Source organism: Mobula birostris, chromosome 11 (assembly GCF_030028105.1).
Source record: "Mobula birostris isolate sMobBir1 chromosome 11, sMobBir1.hap1, whole genome shotgun sequence".
Classification (NCBI taxonomy): Eukaryota; Metazoa; Chordata; class Chondrichthyes; order Myliobatiformes; family Myliobatidae; genus Mobula; species Mobula birostris.
Window position 1 is genome coordinate 107,281,349 of NC_092380.1, and position 21,293 is coordinate 107,302,641.

Sequence of the window (21,293 nt, forward strand, 5' to 3'; positions counted from 1 at the left end):
TCCCCAGGTAGTTAATCTGATTCACCATTCTAGTCAGCCCCCCATTCCTGCACTATAGATACTTTAAAACACCATAGCTGTTGCCCGACTTACTGAGTTCCTCCAGCATTTTGTATATGAGTGCATTCCTCTGAATTTCCAGCATCTGCAGAATCTCCTGCGTTTAATCTTAAAAGGAGGAGACTGATCCGCAGGACTCTAAAAATTAACGTGCTTTCTGGATTACGGGCATAAGAAGGAGGAGCAGAATACAGCACTGCTCATCTTCTCTGCCATCCAATAAGATCAGAGTTGATCTGATTTCAGGTCTCTACTTTCCTCCACGACCTCCATAGTAAAGCATTTTAATAATCTATCCATCTCATTGTTGGATAGTTCTCTGGATAGTGAACGGCAAAGGTTCATGGCTGCCCAAGAGAAGAAATTCTTCCTCATCTACATCTTATTCCCTTATTCTGAAGCTGTGTACCCTAATACCAGATACTTCCTCAAGGGGAAACAGCCTCACAATTTGACCTTTGACATCCCATTCAAAACCTATGCATATCATGGAGTCACAGAGAGTTATAGGCCACCAAGGGACATCTTGTCAGATTGACCCACCAAGTCTGTGCCAAACCATCAAGCCCCCATTTACACTATTCCTATTTTTGATTGAAGTTGGAATCATCAATGGGAGAATCTCTTAGTCTTCTTAATACTTGAGAATTATGAAGAAAGCAGGGCTGTGCGTTTACTTCCTTCGAAGTTTGCGAAGAAGATTCAGCATGACAACTAAAACTTCGGCTAACTTATATAGATATGTGGTGGAGGGTTTATTGACTGGTTGCATCATGGCCTGGTACAGAAACACAAATGCCCTTGAACAGAAAATCTTACCAAAAGTGGTGGATACGGTCCAGTCTATCACGGGTAAAAGCCCTCCCTGCCGTTGGGCACATCTACATAGAGTGTTGTCACAGGAAAGCAGAATCCACCATCAGGGACCCCACTACCCAGGACATATTCTCTTCTCACTGCTGCCATCAGGAAGAAGTGACAGGAGCCTCAGGACCCCACCACCCAGTTCTGGAACAGTTATTAACCTTCAGCCACCAGGCTCTTGAACCGAAAGACATAACTTCACTTGCCCCATCACTGAACTGTTCCCACAACCTATAGACTCACAATCAAGGATTCTTAATCTCATTTATTGTTTCTTTCTTTATTATTATTATTTTTTCTCTTTTGTTGTTCTTTGCATATTGGTTGTTTAGCTGTCCTCTTGGGTGCGATCTTCCATTGATTCCATTGTGTCTTTTGGATTTACCATGTATGCCTACAAGGAAATAAACTACAGGGTTGTATATGGTGACAAATTTGTACTTTGATAATAAATTTACTTTGAACTTTCATTGAGATTAAATCTATTCGGGTTTTCCTCTTTTGACTAGCCCATCATACAAGTTATCGATTATACTCATAGAGCACAGATATATCGGCCCATCTAGCCTTGCTGAACTATTATTCTGCCTATGTTTATTGACCCACACCTGGACCATAGCCCTCCATACCTCTCCCCTTCATGTACTTATCCAAACTTCTCAATGTTGCAATCAGACCCTCATCCACTACTGCTGGCAGCTCATTCCACACAATCACCAGCCTTTGAGTGGAGGAGTTACCACTTAGGTTCCTCTTAAATATTTCAACTTCCATCCTTAGCTTATGACCTTTGGTTCCCGTCTCATCCAAAGTCAATGTAAAAGACTTCTTGCACTCACCCCATCTACACCCCTCATCATTTTATATACTTCCATTAATTTCCCATGATTCTCCTATGTTCCAGGGAATAAAGTCCCAGCCTATTTTACATTTCCCTGTATCTCAGGTCCTCAAGTCCTGGAAACTTCCCTGTAAGTTTCCTGTCAACTCTTTCAATTATATTGATATGAAGCAATCTCTCCAGCATTCCTCCTCCCTTGCTTCATTTGAGGAGTATTAGTGTGGAGAACTCTGGTCTGAACCCATTGGTTCACACCTGGCAGCGTTAGAGGCAGGAATGATGTGGAAGCTTTAGAGAGGGTGTGGAGGAGACTTACCGGAGCATGTGTTATGAGGATAGGCTTAGTCAGCTAGGGACTTTTCTCTGGACAAAGGAGGTTGAGAAATGGCTTGATAGAGGTGCACAAGATGATAAGAGACATAGATTGTGTGGACAGCCAGAGACTTTTTCCCAGAGAGGAAATGGCTATATATTCATATATCTATCTATCTCTGTGTATGTGTGTGTATATATATATTTCTTACTGTAATTTATAATAATGTTTTATTATTATGCATTGCAATATACTCTTGTTGTATTACAACAAATTTCATGACATACAGTGCCAGTGTTAACAAACATGATTCTGATTCTGAAAGTATTTCCGTCTTAGCAGAGAGCAATGTTCCCAAACACCTGTTGCCCTTGTCCCCTGTGGTAGTAGGGGTGTCTGGTATAGCTTAATTTTTACTTACTGTGGCACAGAATAAGGCCATTTAGCCTGTTGGGTTTGAGGCTTCGGATCATATTTCCTTACATTATATTCTCTTTCACAGCCTCAGGCCATTACATCACGGGGGTATCCCTCCCCACCATTAAAAGTATCTACATGAGGTGTTGGCTCAAGAAAACCACATCAATCATCAAAGATTCACATATGCTGGTCATGACCGTTGTCTCTCGGTACATTTGGGCAGGAGGTACAGAAGCCTGAAGTCCCACACCACTGGGTTCAAAAATAGAACAGATAGAACATAGAAACTAGAAAAGTACAGCACAACACAGACCCATTGGCCCACAATGTTGTGCTGACCTTTTAACCTATTCTAAAATTAAACCAACCCTTACCTCTTCACATAACCCTCCAATTGTCCTTCATCCATGTACTTGTCCAAGAGTCTCTTAAATGTATTTAATGTATCTGCCTCTTCCACCATCCCTGGCATTGCAGGGAAATCGCCTGTTCCCTTGAAACAACCTGCACAACCATAATCATTGCCTCAGTATAGCAACAAATTGACCGCTTTGCATTACTGACTTACTTCAGCCCACCAACCCAACTGGGCCATGGGCTGCCTCCAACAGCTCTCCAGAGTCCACTGTCCTGAGATAGTCTTTCAAGTTGGTCCCCAGCTGTAACTCATCTTCGCAGATCCTTCTTCCAGGGATGAGGTCTTTGGAACTTGGGTTTGGTGTTTTTATAGCACTGAGCTTTTACGAGATGGCGTGACTAGCCTCATGCCAATCCCTCCTCCCTTTGCAGCCTGGCTTGGGACTGTCCATGGCCCGGTTGCTTCTCTCCACAGTGGACTTTTTTATTGTAGTTGTGTTGTTTCTTGTAAAAACTGTATGTAACATGTTTAATTTTGTGAACGCTGTGTCTCTAATGCTAATTGCTTGTGATATTGTTGCATGAAAGTTCCCCGTTGCACCTATGCACACATGTACAGGAACTCAAAGATTTGACGATAAACTTGACTTTGAACAAGGTATATTATAGTATCTAAATAACCTACCAGTTTGTCCTTTGGGTGAGGGAGAGGAGCGAGTGGTCACAGGAAGAGCATGAAAGCTCTACCTACACAGCACCGAAGGTTGGGTTCAGACCTTGGTCACTGGTGTTCTAAGGCAGCAGCACTACCCGCTGCACTCCTCTATTTTTGTTTTATTTCATTGCGAGATCAAGCGTGGAACAGACCCTGCCAGCCCAGCACGGCACATTGTTCAGCAACCCACTCATTGGGGCAGCACAGTAGCGCAATGCTTTACAGTTCCAGCAGCCTGGGTTCAATTCCCACCACTGTCTGTAAGGAGTTTGTACTTTCTCCCCATGACCGCATGGGTTTCCTCCGGGTGCTCCAGTTTCCTCCCACAGTCCAAAGATGTACTGTTGGTAGGTTAACTGGACATTGTAAATTGTTCTGTGATTAGGCTAGGGTTAAATCGGGTTGCTGGGTGGTGCAGCTCAAAGGGCTTGAAAGGCCTACTCCATACTTATCTCAATAAATAAATAAAATTAACCTGATTAACCTATTAACTAGTAGGTATTTGGAGTGTGAGAGGAAACCGGAGCATCTGGAGAATATACAGACAGCACCAGAATTGAACTCTGAACTCTGAGGCCCCGAGCTGTAATCGTGCCATGCTAACCTATTTTATATTTAGGATTTCAGCATGGTAACAGGCTCCCCTATCCCAAAGGCCCTGTGCCATGCAATTACACCCACATGACCGGGCCCGCATAGTCATATAGAGAGCGTACAAGCTCCTGACGGAGAACGGCAGAATTGAACCTGGATCACTGGCACTGTAATAGCGTTACACTAACCACTACACTACCATGCGATCTGTGTCCAATCCTGACATCGACGCTGTCTGCGTGGAGTTTTCATGTTCTCCCTGTGGACAAATGGGTTACTTCTGAGTGCTCCAGCTTTCTCCCACATCCCGGAGCCTTGCAGGCTGTCAAGTTGCCTTTAGTATGCTGGTTAGTGGTTGGATCTGGAATGAGGTTTTGGGGATGTGAGAGGCATAAAATGTAGGATGAATATAAATGGATGCATGATAGTCAGACTTAGTGGGCCGAATGGCCTGTTTCTGTGCTGTATGACTCCATGAATCTATGGTATATGATGAATATCTCCACAACGGAGCAGTAAACCCTGCAGTTAAGGCCTTTCACAGAGGAAAGGACTTTACTTTCATTTGCTTTCACAGGAGCAAAGGGCTAGGTTGATCATTGAGTAGGTTTCTATAGGTCGGTACAACATTGTGAGCTGGAGGACATGTACTCTTCTACATTCTATGCTCTGAACTTGAGTAATGGGAAGATCTGGCTAAACTTCAACATGGGACTGGAGGGAATGAATCCCTGGTTTCAGCAAATTAAATAATTGAAATTCTTATTACACCTCAGTTTTCCCTCAAGGCTTTGTGATTTCAAATAATTACAGGTTGTGATTAAAATAGCAAGGGAAGTCAGATTTAAGCTTATTCAAATACACACTGCTATATATAAAGCCAGAAAAATGAGCTGAAAATGTGTAGAGAGACCAGGGTGACTGGGATTGTTCTGCTGAGAGCAAAGAATGTTAGAGGGCGATTTAAAATTCTGATTGATTTTGATGGAGTATGTAAAGAGGAGATGTTTCCTTTGGGAGTAACACACACAAAATGCTGGAGGAACTCAGCAGGTCAGGCAGCATTCATGGAGAGGAATAACCTGTCTTGGTCTGAAATGGGGGCTGTTTATTCCTCTCCATAGAGCAAGGGTTTTCAACCTGTGGTCCATGGACCCCTTGCTTAACGGTATTGGCCCATGGCGTAAAAGAGATTGGAAGCCCCTGCCATGGACGCTGCTCGACCTGCTGGGTTCCTCCAGCACTTTGTGGGTGTTGCTCCGGATTTCCAGCATCTCTTGTTTACTGTTCCCTTTGGGAGTCGGTTCAGCTGGAACGGCTGGTTTTACTCCCAGAACTGTCGAGCAAAGAAGTTCAAGTTCACCTGACTGTGCACATACTCAACCAAATGAAACAACTTTCCTCTGGACCACAGTATATCCACAGAGCATATATCTCACACAGCACACAAAACCAACATATTACCACATATAAGTTAATAAAGTACTATTCAAAATGAATGTGAAGTGCGCCGCACGGGTAAACAACAAACAGTTCACTGTCCTGGTGATGAGACCTCGGGGGTGGCAGGGTATTCATTACTCTCACAGACTGAGGGAAGCCTGGCAGTCTTAGTTCTGCTGCTCCTATACCTCCTTCCTGACCGTAGAGGGTCAAAGTGATTACTTGTGGTAGGGATACTCAAAAGTGCCCTGGGCCCTTTGTCTAGAATGCTCCTGGTAAATGTCACAAATGGGGGGGGGGGGGAGGGAGACCCCAGTGATCCTGTCGGCAGTTTTTTACTGTTTTTACTTGCGGTCTGATGCCTTGCAGCACCCGTGCCACACAATGATACATCCGAGCAGGACACACTCGATGTTGCTCCTGCAGAAAGTTGCCAAAATGGGGCTGGGAGCCTTGCACGCCTCAGTCTCCTCAGAAAGTGTAGATGCTGCTATGCTTTCTTGACTAGCGAGGAGGTGTTGTGGGTCCAGGCTTGATTGTCTGATCTATCATCGGAAACTTCAATGAGCAAAAGTTTTATAGTTCATTGTGCACAATCCGGAAGGACGGTGGAGTATTTTCCAAAACAACTTCTGAAAGGGAAATAAGGAGGGGTTATTGGATATAAGCACACAAATGTATGCCAGGCTGAATATTTTTCTCTACTCTTAGCTGTAAGAAAGGATTAGGAAAACCTACACAGTCAGTTTATACCATGACAGAATGGGAAACTGCTCAGTATTTTGGACGTGCATCATAATAATGCCTGTGCAACATCCCATGTGGGACTAGGTCAAATAATAGTTCAGCATTAACTAGATGGGCCAAAGGGCCTGTTTCAGTGCTGTAGTGCTCTGTGACTCTATTATACCATTACTGCTTTCAAATCTAAGAATGGACTAAGTACAAAGGTTATGCAGTGCCAATGTAATGCGGTGCATTTTTACTGTTTCAGGATGTTCGGAGAGTTCCAGGCGTGGCTCCAACCATTGTCCGAGCCAACACAGAAGCCAATGAAAAGCGCCCCTTCATGTGTCCATACCCCGGGTGTAACAAGCGTTACTTCAAGCTCTCCCACCTGCAGATGCACAGCAGGAAGCACACAGGTAAGCACTGTGTGGTCTTGGCTCATCGAGGCTCCTCTTGTAACTAAACAGGTTGAATGAAGATCCATTCACGCGCATCAAGTTTACCGGAAGTAGGGGCCAGGCTCAGCTCCATCTAGAAAACATGAGCTCTAGCTGAATGGGGCTGAGCTGGGGCGGTACCATTCAAACTGGTATTAAAACTGTGCTAGGGATTGCAAATGTGTTCCATATGTTCCACCTGTGACCATGTGGGTTTCCTCTGGGTGCTCTGGTTTCCTCCCACAGTCCAAAGATGTACAGGTTAGTAGGTTGGTGAGTTGTGGCATGCTGTGTTGGTGCTGGTAGTGTGGTGACTCTTGCAGTCTGCCCCAGTGCATCACAAAACAACATATTTCTATATATATTAAAGCCAACCTTTAATCTTTAATCATCTCTAATGGGACAGTTTAGTTCCTCTGAGATTGAATAATGAAGCCAAGCCCGCTCCCATCCTGCCAGCCACCACTTGCTGCCTGGAAAATAACCTCCTGACCTCAGGGTAGATGAATCAGGGGGATCTCTTGGTACCCACCCAATTTAATTCCGCTCCCCATTCCCATCCTGACATGTCAGTCCATGGCTTCTTCTACCACCATGGTGAGGCCACTATAGGTTGGAGGAGCAACGCTTTATATTCTGTTTGGGTGGCCTCCAATCTTACAGCATGAACTTCAATTTCTCCAACTTCTGGTAACGTCCCCCTCCTCCCCCTTTGCTGCTTTTTCATTTCCTATTCTGGCTCCCCTCTTACCCTTCTCTTCTCCCCAATTGCCTATCACCTGTCTCTGGTTCCAAGGTTCAATTTAATGCCAGAGAAATGTAGACAATATAGAAATGCCGCTTCTTCGCAAACATCCACGAAAAGAGGAGTGCCCCAAAGAATAAATGACGGTTAAACGTAAGAACCCCAAAGTCCCCCCCCCCAGCTCCCCTCCCTTCCACGCGTAAGTGGCAGCAGCAATGATCCCCCCTCACCCCACAGGCAAAAACAAGCATTGGCACCCACCACTGAGCACTCAAGCGTGAGCAAAGCAATGGCAAAGACACAGACTTGCAGTTACCCCAAAGACTTCATGTGTCACCTGATATTCGACAAACCACAGGTTCTCTCTCTCTAGTAAGGGAGAGGGAGATGTCTCCATTTTCCCAGCGAGTGGGGAGACATAACAAACAACTCGCTGGTTTACGATGTTAAAAGTCTGTTACGTCGCTTTTTTCGAGCTCTGTGCCTGAAGATCTCAAAGATCCCGGGTCTTTGGGCAGACAGCAAATATATTGACTCCCCCGATGACATACGCATCTCCTGTCATGACACTGACCCTCAATCTGCCTATCTCCAGAGACCCAAGAACCCAGGCTTCCAAATCCGAGCCGGACTCTCAGGTTGAACCCTTCACGTGCCGAACACAGCCAGTCCTGAAACGTCAAGAACGGGTCCCATTCCTGCAAAGAACTGGTCAGCCTGTAACTCCATGTTAGGCTCTTCAAAAGAACCCTGAAAGGGAAAAATTGAGATATTAAAGATGGAAATAGAGCTGTTTCCGAAGATGTAAGCAAAGGAGTCACTGTTCAGCGCCATCTTAACTTCGCCCCACGTCCTTCCCTTTCTCCCACAGTCCACACTCCTCTACTGTCAGATTCCTTCTTTTCTGCCCTTTTCCCTTTCTACCAATCACCTCATAGCTTCACACTTCATCCCCCCCTCCCCTCACCTTCCTGCTCGCCTATTATCTTCTAGCGTGTACTGCTTCCCCTCCCTCCACCTTCATATTCTGGCTTCTTCCCCCTTCCTTTCCAGTCCCGATGAAGGGTTTTGGCTCGAAATGTTGACTTTTTATTCCTCTCCTCTTCTGCCTGACCTGTTGGCTTTCTTCGACACTTTTGTGTATTGCTCTGGATTTCCAGTGTCTGCAGAATCTCATCTGCTTAGGTTTTATTTTGAATTCAGCATCCTGAGGACAAGGTAACATCAAAAACAACTTCATCTTCTATTCCTGGGCTGTTATCCCATTTAGAACTCAATCCTTTCCAGGTAGAATCTATTAGGGATTGTGCAATAAATATCTGAACGTGTGACAACGTTGGGAGTGAGTTATAGTTGCCTCCTGAATGAAGGTATTTATCCAGGATAGCTTCCACCATATGGGGGATTTGGGACATATTACCTTGAGATCCAAATTTCCTATTTGAAACTTAGCCAAATGTTATGGCCATTAATGGTTTAAATGCCTGCCAATTATAAAATCCCTAACTTCTAAACCCCAAAGGAAGTCAAATTTATTATATGATAATGCCGGCCAAGATTTGTCCCGTATGTACTCAGTTCAAGATTGTAAACCAATATAATAGATTTTTTTTGAATGGTCGAGCACTTCCTTCACTTGAGCTACAAATTAAATCTCATATCATAATCATAAAAAAAAAGTGAAAGGTCGACTTGTCAAGTTGAAAAACATTTTCCCAATGAGAATCCCGATAATAAATATTGGCAAGAATAGGGGAGCGTTGTCAGTAACAGGAATTGAGAACTCCAGTGGGAAACTCGAGCGGAATAAGCTTGCTGACAAGCTGTAGATACTACATATATCGATTAAAAACATAACTCTAGGGCTAGTTGCCTCAGTGCTTTGAACTAGTATAAAGGGGAGATTTTTCTGTGCACTCTGCATAATACATCATATAAGAACATATTTATAATTTGGTCATTCACAATCCAGGTTAAAAACATTGCGTGGTTTATGATGTAAATGGCTCAAATGTGCTCTAGCTTTGCAAAACACTCTTAAAACTTTATATATATCATACCAATGGTGCCATTCGCCCATCGTGTCTGCTCCACCATTCCATCATGAATTCCTCAGCCTCACCACCCTCTGGCTAAAGAACTGCTATCGTCAGTTAGCGTGATGTTTTACATCTTGGGGCTGAAGTCCAGAGCTGAATTCCGATGCTGTCTGTAAGGAGTTGGTCCAGCCCTTCCTGTAAGCGCATGGGTTTCCTCTAGGTCTCTCCCTTCCTCCCACATTCCGAAGATGTACTGCTTAGTAGGTTAATTGGTCATTGTAAATTGTTCTGTGGTTAGGCTGGGATTAAGTCGGTGGGTTGCTGATTGGTGTGGCTCCTTGGTTTGAAAGGCCCTGTGCCATGCTCTACCTCCACATACAAAATAAATAAATGAACCAAAGATGCGTCAATTAGGCTGCACAAAAATCCAGTTTTAATATTCCAGTCCACTTCGATTGGACACGAAACTGCTCACTGCTGACCCCTCTAAGAGGACTGGTAGGTGAGTGTGACTCTCCCACCATAGGAAACAACCTCTCTACTCCATCCAGGTCTTTCAAAATTCTTCTGAGTTCCAATGAGTAGAAGCCCTTTGATGGTCCTCATATGACAAGCCCTACAATCTCAGAATAATTTCAAGAACCTCGTTTGAACCCTATCCTTTCTTAAATAAGGAGTCCAAAACTGCTCACAATACTCCAAGTGAGGCCTCACCAATGCTTTATAAAGCCTCAACATTACATCCTCGCACAATACCCAATCCAAAATAGCTGATCCCCTAATGGTCTCAAACACTGAGGCAAAATTTGAGGCGGAGCTTCTACTGCTCTGGGATTGTTTCCATGGCAACCCTTGGCTCAATTTTCTGTTAGGAATTTAGCTCCCAGCACTTGAGCAAGCTGTGAGGCTCTTTCTCTGCACACTGTGGCTGCTCTCACAGAATGGTTTTGATAGCCGGTGTGGCCAGACTCCCAGGCTTGTGAGTTGAAAATAAAGATTAAAGACTGGCTTTATTTGTCATATGTACATGGACAATACAGTGAGTTACGTTGTTTGCATCAAATCAAATTGATGAGAGTTGTTCTGGGCAGCAAGTATCGCCATGCTTCTGGCCCCAACACAGCATGCCTACGACTCACAAACACTAACCCGGACGTCTTTGGAATGAGGGAGGAAAGCAAAGCACCCAGAGGAAACTCGTGGGGTTACAGGGAGGATGTACAAACTCCTAAATAGGCAGCAGCAGCGGGAATTGAACCCTGACCTTAAGCCAATGCTGTAAAGCGTTGGGGGAATCCCTTCAGTGCCGTGCTGCCTCAGTTATCAGAACAATTGCTTTTATCAGGGTCACTATTCTCTACTGCCCATTACAAAGCTGGTGGTTAGGGCAGCAATGAAGGTCCCCCGTCTTTAATGGTGTTCAGGGCTTCCTTCATCACGTCAGTAACTCGGTTTCCACAGTTGGCAATCATGCAAGTTCCAGCTGGAAACTCAGGAATACTGTCCCACTCAGATGTAGAAGAATTCTTCATTGCTGTTTCCATAAAGAAAATTGTTTTGCCAGTGAGTGTTGTTAACCCTCGGCTGAACCCCTGAAGTTGGAGGACAGGTCCGGCTTCTACCCTTTAACCTGTTAGGCATAGGTGACCCTACCAAGAGGGGTCACAGCATAAAGCCCTGATTCCAGCCAATTTCGCTCTCCAGGTCACTGAGGCATGCAAACCTTATGTCAAAGTTGTGGTCCTCTTGGAGGTGCATCACTATTCAGTAGCATGAAAAATAATTTGTTAAAATGCCTAAAAATATTACACCTTCCAAACATCTAACAAATTACTCATCTGTACACTAATATACAATTTAGACCATGAGACCGTAAGGTGTAGGAGCAGAAGTAGGCCATTCGGCCCATCGAGTCTGCTCCACCATTCAATCATGGGCTGATCCAATTCTTCCAGTCATCCCCACTCCCCTGCCTTCACCCCATTCCTTTTGATGCCCTGGCAATTTAAAGAAAGTCCAGTTACTTTTCCCCCCCACCGGCTGCCTTCTTCCATCTATTCCTGTGGAGACTGTATACCTGTGCCGTGTGTAATGCAGTGGGGAATGTTCAGATCTATGAGCAGAACTGGTTGTAGAAGTTCGTGATGGCTTATTGCATTCACACGGATGAAAGGGATTGTTGTAGGTGGAGGCTACCTGGCTGTTAAGCCTGCTCCCCCTTTCAGTTGCATTGTGGGTGATTACATGGAACATAGAAAAGTACAGCTCAGAACAGGCCATTTGGCCCATAATATTGTGCTGTCCTTTCAACCTCTTCCTTGATCAATCTAATCCTTCATTCCTACAATAGCCCATAGCCCCCCATTTTTTCTTTCATCTGTGTGCCTGTCTTAAATGTCCCTAATGCATCAGCTCCTGTTGGTACACTCTAGGCTCCTACCACGTCCTGTGTGAAAGACTTACCTCTGGCACCTCCCCTAAACTTTCTTCCAATCGCCTTCAAAGGATCTCACCTGGTATTAGCCACTGCTGCCCTGGTAAAAGGTCTCTGCTGTTCATTTTATCTATCATTAACCACCTTAAGTGTCTCAATGAGATCAGACATTAAAGAATACCAGCCTCATATGTTTACCAAAGCACGACACAATAAAGTGCTGGGGGAACACAGCAGGTCAGGCGGCATCAATGGAAATGAGCAAACATCTGACATCTTGGGCCGAGAGCCTTCATCAGGACTGGAAAGGAAGGGGGAAGACCCTAGAATAAAAAGGTGGGGGGAGGAGAAGGAGGATAACTGGAAGGTGATAGGCAAAGCCAGGTAGGTGGGAAAGGTAAAGGGCTGGAGAGGAAGGAATCTATTAGGAGAGGAGAGTGGACCACAGGAGAAAGGGAAGGAGGACAGGATCCAGGGGATGGTGATAGGTAGGTGAGAAGAAGTAAAAGGGGATAGAAGAAGAAGGGAGGGGGTGGGAAAAAATTGTTTTCCGGAAAGAGAAATTGATGTTCATGCCATCAGGTTGGAAGCTACCCAGAAGGAATATAAGGTGTTGCTCCTCCACCCTGAGGGTGGCTTCATCTTGGCACAAGAGGAAGCCATAGATCGACACATCAGAACGGGAATGGAATCGGAATGAAATTGTTTGTTAGGTATTTGATTACTAATGTCATTAATCTGGCACAACAGTGTGGGCTGAAGACCCCATTCCTGTGCTGTACAATTCTATGTCCGATGTTGATATGGACAACGTGGGCCAAGGATCCTTTATTTGGGAACGATTTGTAATTCAGGTTGGATTGTCATGTTATATCCAACTGGTCACAGCAGAGGCCAAAGCTGCTGAATCCGAGACTGTTACACTGTGCAGAAAGCAACTCTGCGAACCTATGCTGAAGTGTGTGTATTTTAATGCAAGGAGTATAATGGGTAAAGGTGATGAACTCAGAGCACAGATAAGCAGATGGATTTATAATGTTGTGACCATTATAGAGACTTAGTTGAGAGAGGGTTAAGAACGGGTGCTTAATGTCCCGGGGTTTCAATGCTTTAGCAAAGATAGAGAGGGGGTAAAAGAAGAGGTGGGAGTTGTATTACTAATCAGAGACAATATCACAGCTGCATTCAGAGGGGACTGAATCTATATGCTTCAACAAGATAACTCCTTGAAACTTCAAAGTGCATACTTCTGACAAGTTTAGCTGTAGTAAAGGAACCTTGGAATTAGCCCAGTAAATCTCTTCTTGACTGACTCCAATTCTTAACTAAAGACACCAAAACCATACACAGTATTTCAAGTGTGGTAACCACTTCTAGAACTTCCTTCAATATACCCACATCACTCCCTGTGTGGAGAACCTGCCACTTAAATATAAAGAGAGTGCCCCTCAAATCTTTCCCCTCTCACCTTAGCCCTCTAGTTTCAGACTTCAGAGCTGTGTGAAGCAGAGGTTTTTCTATTGGATGTTCAGTCAGTGGCCACTTTATTAGGTATCCTGTTCAGCTGATCATTAATGCAAATACCTAATCAGTTAATCACGTGGCAGCAACTCAATGCACAAAAGCACACAGACAAGGCCAAGAGGTTCAGTTGCTGTCCAGACCAACCACAGGAGGGGGAAGAAAAGTGATCGAAGTGATTTTGACGCAAACACGAGGAAATCTGCAGATGCTGGAATTTCAAAGAGAGATTCAACAAATTTTATTGTCATTCTAACCATACATCAGCTCTGCAGGGCAGAATGAGACAGCGTTTCCCAGGAGCTGTGTAATCATAACATAACAAAGGCAACACTAAATAATAAACATAACAATAAATAGTAAAACACAACAGCCACATGTCAGTTAAAATCAAGTTATAAGTGTCCAGTGCAAGTTAAAATTGTCCAAAGCAGAGTCAGGTGGAGCAGCTATTTAACGGTCTGACTGCCTGTGGGAGGAAGCTGTTTAGTAGCCTTGTGGTTTTAGTTTTGATGCTCCTGTAACGTTTGCCTGCTGGCAGAAGAACAAACAGTTCATGGAGAGGGTGTGAGGGTGTGAGAGTGCAACACACATAAAAGTTGCTGGTGAACGCTGCAACCTGACGAAGGGTCTCGGCCTGAAACGTCGACTGTACCCCTTCCTAGAGATGCTGCCTGGCCTGCTGCGTTCACCAGCAACTTTGATGTGTGTATAACTGATTTTGACCATGGATTGACTTGCTTCCGGATGGGATGGTTTCAGTATCTCAGAAACTGCTGGCCTCCTGGGTTTCTCATGCACAACTGTCTCCGGAGATGACGGAGGATGGTGCGTGAAACAAAAAACATCCAGTGAGTGTCCGTTCTGTGGGCAAAAACACCTCGTTAATGAGAGAGGTCAGAGGAGAATGGCCAGACTGGTTCAAGCTGACAGGAAGGCAATGCAACAGTGCTGTGCAGAAGGACATCTCTGAATGCACAATATGTTGAACTTTGAAATGGGTGGACTACAGCTGCAGAAGGGCAGGAACATACGCTTAGTAGGCACTTTATTAGTTACAGGAGGTAACATTTTTAAGATAATTGATAGCGTATTTAAATAAAAAGTGCTTTCAGGAGAGATTGATTTGTGAAGTTTTGCACTTCTGGGGCACTGTGATCTTCTAACATCACTGGGCCCTCCCTCTTGTCTATCTATTATTATGCAATCAACAAAATGTTTCACCATCCTCTCAGAAGGTTTGGACCCAACCCGTTCCAGAAAGTGATGATTTTATGGGAATGTTTTTCCACACTTTGCTGGCATTTCCTCTTGAAGCTGTCACAGAGTTGCATTCCACTCCTGAGTTATTGGTGACTTTTGACCATTCTCCAGCCAATGTTTATTTTTAATTTTAACAGTGAAGGACGATTGGTCCTCCTCCTTTGCAAAAGAAATGTTTTGATTTTTCTCTTTATTTTAAAACAGAAAGTAATCATGCAAATACTATAGTTGGGATGATGTGGTGAACTGCTTTCTCCATGGTTAACATTCTTCTGGGTTACGAAGATTCTGTGATTGTTAGCATTATTCCCCAGTTATCTCAAAAAAGAATGTATCTCATTAAGACTGATGTGATGGGTACTGTTGAAACATTAAAATGATTATACAGTACAGTGTTCTATCTGTAGACGTTGCCTTTTAAAATATCTAATGAGAAACCTTTGACAAAAGCTTCCACTGACAGAGTGGAACGATCTGCTGGTGCAAGTGGTGCATGCGAGCTCGATTTTAATGATGAACAGACATTTGGATAGGTACATGGATGGTAGGGGTGTGGAGGGTTATGGCAGGTTGATGGGAGTAGGTAGTTTAAATGGCTTGGCATGGACTAGATGGGCCAAAGGGCCAGTTCTGTACTGTACTTCTCTATGACTTTCTGACTCTAAACCAAACTGTGGTAACACTATTGGTCAGGGAGACGACTAGAACACATTAACTTAAGACAAAAGAAGAGAGATTAACGATTGTTTTTAAAGAAATGTTTTACATTGTGACATGTATTTCAAGAAACAAAAAAAAACAAAAATCAAAATGCGTCTTTTCTTTCGAAAACGGCTTAGCACTGGAAAGGGAATATATTAAAAATGAGCTGGAGAAAAACAACAAGCAAGTGATCTCTGATTATCTTAATTTCATGGTGCTACAACAGGCACGAGGGGGAAATGTCCCTCTATGTGTGCTGTATGATTCAAAATATTGAGTCTAAATTTTGGCACCACTATTTGCTTTCAGGAAATCCATTGGAATTTTACTGCTAGATGGAAGTTCATGCTGAAAAATTAGGATAAATATGCATCTTAAGCAATTCCAAAGGAAATTTGATATCCTTCCACTGGCATTGGCTATGGAACAGAATATTATTTCTATATTAGTCACAAGAGTGGGACAAATGTCACACAGAGATTGACAATTGTTCTTCCTTTTTTTAACCTCAAGGCCTTGGCCCTCATTCTATAGCCGTGCTGAAGGCTTGCTTCAAGGTCACTGCAGAGGAGATAGGTGTAAACTGAGCTTGATGTGATTGCAAAACTGATCAAAGTTAAAATGATTCCAGAAAATGATGAAAGAGTGTGTTGTGGGACACACTCGTGGACATGAATGACAACACAGAACTTGATAAAACTTCCCCCTAGATCAACTTCAGGAACAGTGGAATGAATCTATATCTGATCCTTTGAGATCATCTTCAGATTACCACACCTCCCAACACAGAGTGACCGGCATCTGGCTGTCACTCTTTTAGGCCTGATGTGGCTTACTAAAGCCCCAGAGTGGAAGGGCAGGAAGTAGAAACTGCATCACTATGTAATGAGGACTATCCTTTCTTCTTTCTTGTGCGTGTTGCTCTGGATTTCCAGCGCCTGCAGAACCCCAAACAAGAGAAGATCTGCAGATGCTGGAAATCCAAAGCAACACACACAAAATGCTGGAGGAACTCAGCAGGCCAGGCAGCATCTATGGAAAAGAGTAAACAGCCGACGTTTCAGGCCGAAACCCTTCAGCAGGATGGCAAAATCCCTTGTGTTTACACTTTCTTCTTCTCGGACAGACCCAAGGGACTGAGGATGACCTGGCTTGGTGGGTTCTGGGATGGCTGATGATGGAACTGCAATTTTTTCACAGCCGGTGCAGGAGGAGCCCTTAATAGGGATGGGGGTGGGCTTTGTGGGGCAGTGCACTCCTTTTTCCATTTAATGTAGACCTTTAGTGTACTCACAATGCACAGTCTTGAGGTTTACCTATACAATCCTGAAGGCTCCCAACCCACTTTGAAGTTGCAAGAACCAGATGTTCCCAGAGACGTTGCATTTCCCTATGGAAGCTCCTGTGAGCACCCTTTACACGCTGATGGGAATATTTATAAGGGGGATAACACCTATTTAATTTACCCCTTTTCCACATTATTTTGCCCCAAGTCACTTTCCATGCCATGGCTGCCACAGAAAATCCAAGTCAGACCATAAGATATAGTAGCAGGTTTAGGCTGATCAGTGTGCTCTGGCATTCAATCATGGCTGAATATTTTTCTTCAACCCCATTCTCCTGCTTTCGCCCGTAATCTTTAATGCCCTTACCAATTGAGAGCCTATCAAAAACACAAGAGTTTCTGCAGATGCTGGAAATCAAGAGTAACACACACAAAATGCCGGAAGAACTCAGCAGGTCAGGCAGCATCTATGAAGAAGAATAAGCCGTTGATGTTTTGGGGTCTCCTGACTCTTCTCCTGATGAAGGGTCTCAGCTTGAAACTTCTCAGCATAGATGCTGCCTAACCTGCTGAGTTCCTCCTACATTTTGTATGTGTTACTCAAGAGCTTATGAATCTCTGCCTTAAACATCCCAAATGATTTGGCCTCCAAAGCCGTATGTGGCAACAAATTCCAGAGATTCTCCACCCTCTGGCTGAATAAATCCCTCCTCTTCACTGTTTTAAGGTGGCCTCCCTTTATTCTGAGACTGTGCTCTCATCTTAGAATCTCCTACTAATGGAAACATCCTCTCCATGTCCACTCTATCGAGGACTTTCATTATTTGATAGGTTTTAATGAGATCCCCTCTCATTGTTTTACACGCTAGTGAGTACAGGCCAGAGACATCAATCAGTCCTCATACGTTAACTCTTTCATTCCTGGGATCATTCTTGTGAACCTTCTCTAGACCATCGGCAGTCCCACATATTCTTTCTTAGATACAGGGCTCAAAGTTGATCACAAGTACAAAGTTCAAAGTCAATTTAATTTCGAAGTACATTTATGTATCCATATAGCACCCTGGGATGTATACTCTTGTGGGCATTCTCAGTAAATACAAAGAAACATAATAGAATCAATGAAAGACAACTCAACAAAACAAACAACCAATGTGCAGAAAGCCAACAAATTGTGTCAATGCAAAAAGAAAAACAAACAAAATAACTATAATAAATAAGCAACGAGTATCGAGAACACGAGATGAAGAGTCCTTAAAGGTGAGTCCGTCGGTTGTGGGAACTATTCAGTGATGGGGTGAGTGAAGTTGAGTGAAATTGTCCCCTCTGGTTCAGAAGCCTGATGGTTGAGGGGTCATGACTTTTCCTGAACCTGGTGGTGTGAGTCCTGAGTCTCCTAGAGCTTCTTCCTGATGGCAGCAGTGAAAAGAGAGCCTGAGCTGGATGGTGGGGTGTTCTTGATGATAGACGCTCCTTTCCTGTGTCAGCGCTGCATGTCGATGTGCTCAACGGTGGTGAGGGCTTTACCAGTGACTGAGTGGGCTGTATCCACTACTTTTTGTAGGCTTCTCCATTCAATGATACGACAGTGGAATAAAGGCCTTCACTGCAAAGATGGTGGAAAACAAAGGCCGTTTTTCACTACAATTGTTCAGTACTCTAGTTGGACATCTGGAATACTGGGGTACAGTGTGTCTCCTTATTTCAGGAAGGATGTACTTACCTTGGAGGCACGTTTATTAGATTGATTCCAGCCATGAGGGAATGAACTTACAAGAAAAGATTAAGCAGATTGGGCTCAGGCTCCTGAGAGTTTAGAAGAATGAGAGATGAGCTTATGCAACATATCACATCCACAGGAGAGTTTATTTATTTGTTTGTTTCGAGATACAGCATGGAATAGGCCCTTCCAGCCTTTTGAGTCGCGTCACCCAGCATCCCACCGATTTAACCCCTAGCTCAATCACGGGACAATTTACAACGACCAATTAATCAACCAACCAGTATGCCTTTGGACTGTGGGAGGAAACCGGATCACCCAGAGGAAACACATGCATTCCACAGGGAGGGCATGCAGTCTCCTCACAGAGGACATTGGTATTGGACTCCCAACGCTCTGAACTGTAATACTGTCATGCTAAATGCTACGCTACTGTGACGGGGAGAAAGATTCCATTTGCATGGGGTAATCTACATCTCGAGGGGGCATAGTTTCAAGTTGGGGGGGATGGTCATTTAATTCTAAGGAGAGCAGTAACTTTTGCCCTGCGGTTACACTAGAGGTCATAGATTAAAGGTGAAAGGTAAAAGGAGAACCTGAGAGGGAGCTTCTTCTCCCAGAAAGTGGTGTAAGTGTGGGACGAGCTGTCAGCAGAGGTGGTGGATGTGGGTTCCATTTCAACACTTAAGTGAAGTTTGGTTAAGTACTTGAATGGGAGGTGTATGGAGGGCTATGGTCCAACTGCGGATCGCCAGGACTTGGCAAAATAATAGTTCAGCATGGACTAGATGGGCCAAAGGGTCTGTTGCTGTGCTCTAAGGTTATAAATGTCTGAGCCAGACTGCTGTGGAAGCTGAATCACTATGTACATCTAAAGCTGATATATGAGAGAATCAATGGACAAGATGAGGCCAAAATCAGATCCCATTTCTATGCTCCCAGGTTCATGAGGAACCCATTATAGTCATTAGATTAATGGTTGAAGGCCGTAAGATTAACTAGTTTCCTAATGGTTGAAGGCCGAATGTTTCAATCTAAGGTTCTGCCCCCACAACAGAGGACTCCATCTCCACCCTGGAGTTCACCTTCCTCAATAGCCCTGCCCACATTTTTGCAACTCGCAGTAGCAGCTCCTCTAAATCCCACCCCAACCAGCTCTCCGTCCTCCTCCTGAAGGCCGAGGAAACCCATACTGAATGAACCTGGGGACGATTGCAAGTGACGGCTAAGGGCTGTCGAAAAGGAAGGGTAATTTGTCATCTGAAGCAAAAAATCCTTCTGCCGGATTGTAGACACAGATGGGACTGCAGTTTCAGTTAAAATTCCATAGGATTGTCAGATGATGTTTTCAGAGATGCATTGGGACTAAACAAAATAGAAATAAATCTTCCAGAAAGATCCCATAGACATTTTCTTTGAAGCAGCTATTGTGAACTGGAGATGATGGCAGCATTTTGGATACGCTTACTTCCCCTCTTTATGGAAGAAGCCAACACACATCTGTTTCTTAAGATTTTGTCATCCTATTTCAGACCCCTTTATGTACTGGGTCCATATCAAAAAATAAATTACCAATAGGAAAATGAAAACTTTATGAACTTGACACCAGGTCAATAAGCCTATTGAGCCACTCAACTTGATCATGGCCAATCTCTACACAGCCCCGTCGGCTCTTCATAGCTCCATATCTCTTGATGCGTCTCATCCAATAAGAATCTTCCAGTTAATTTATTTGTACTGAAGGAGTACAGCCCCACTCAAAAGCTATCCCACCTGGGTATGTGGAAAGTTTTCTTTTTGGATTTTGCTCGAGTGAAATTGACCTCCAATTGACATTTAGTTGCTGTGAAAACACGTCAGAAAACCTGAACCTTGAAGGCAGTGCTGTGAAAGTCTGAAGACAGCAGTGGGTAAATGTCAGTTCATCTTGAGATATTGCCTACGATAGCCAAGCATAACATCTGACACAGCCCAAGCCATATGTTTTAAAACATGAACACTTTAATATTGCCTAAAAAAAGAGCATACATTATCTTCCAAGTTTTAATTCAATCCATAGCCTTTTACTTCATTCTAATATCTAAAACATATGACTTTATAAAAATGCTGGAGAATCAAAGATATGTAGAAAAATTCAAACTGTTTTAATTGCAGGAACATTAGCAAAGGTTTTTTTTGTCACTGCAGTGTGCTACCAGAATTTGTTTTAATATGTCAAGGACTAACTTGCAAAGAGCCGCAGTCCCTGGAGGAGGTTCTGTGGTCAGACTGTAATTGACCACTTTCAGCACCCCTGACAGTTTCTGTAGATGGCACAAAATCAATTAAGCTGAAGCGACTCTGAAATGTTGCACGAACGACCCCCCCACCCCCACCCCACCGAGCCCCGGCCATTTTCGCTTGGCTGTATAATCTTCCGTGTTTTTACAATCAAGCAAATACAGCCATTTGACTTTTGACATGCCACCAAGTGGATGCGAGAAATAGGCGAGGTGACCAGCAGCGGCTGCCTGAAGGAGCAGGCAGATCAGAGCGAGGGGGGAAGCGAAATGATAGCAATAGCATGCGGTGGACATTGGGAGGCCGACACATCTGAAGAGATCACTTCAGTTCAATTTTATGGGCTGTAAATTACCTAAATTACAGATAAAAATGGGAAATAAGCAAGGCAAAGCAGCTCAGAGTAGACTTTGTGATTTATGTATTACCATTTGTGACTTCAGGAAGTCTTATAACATTTTACTAATACTGAGGTACTTTTGAAGTGCAGCATCTGTGGTAATACGTGAACTTTAGCAGCCAATGGTCAGG

At 43.9% G+C, this 21,293-nt stretch overlaps 1 protein-coding gene across 4 annotated transcripts in view; it reads left to right on the top strand.

Annotated features, from left to right (window-relative positions):
• Positions 1-21,293, top strand: part of wt1a (WT1 transcription factor a) — a 150,405-nt gene that overhangs the window by 98,038 nt on the left and 31,074 nt on the right. For all 4 annotated transcript variants that reach the window (XM_072272809.1, XM_072272810.1, XM_072272811.1 and 1 more), the window contains exon 5: positions 6,602-6,752. In XM_072272809.1, coding sequence (XP_072128910.1) covers positions 6,602-6,752 — 151 coding nt within the window. The remainder of the gene's footprint in view (positions 1-6,601; positions 6,753-21,293) is intronic.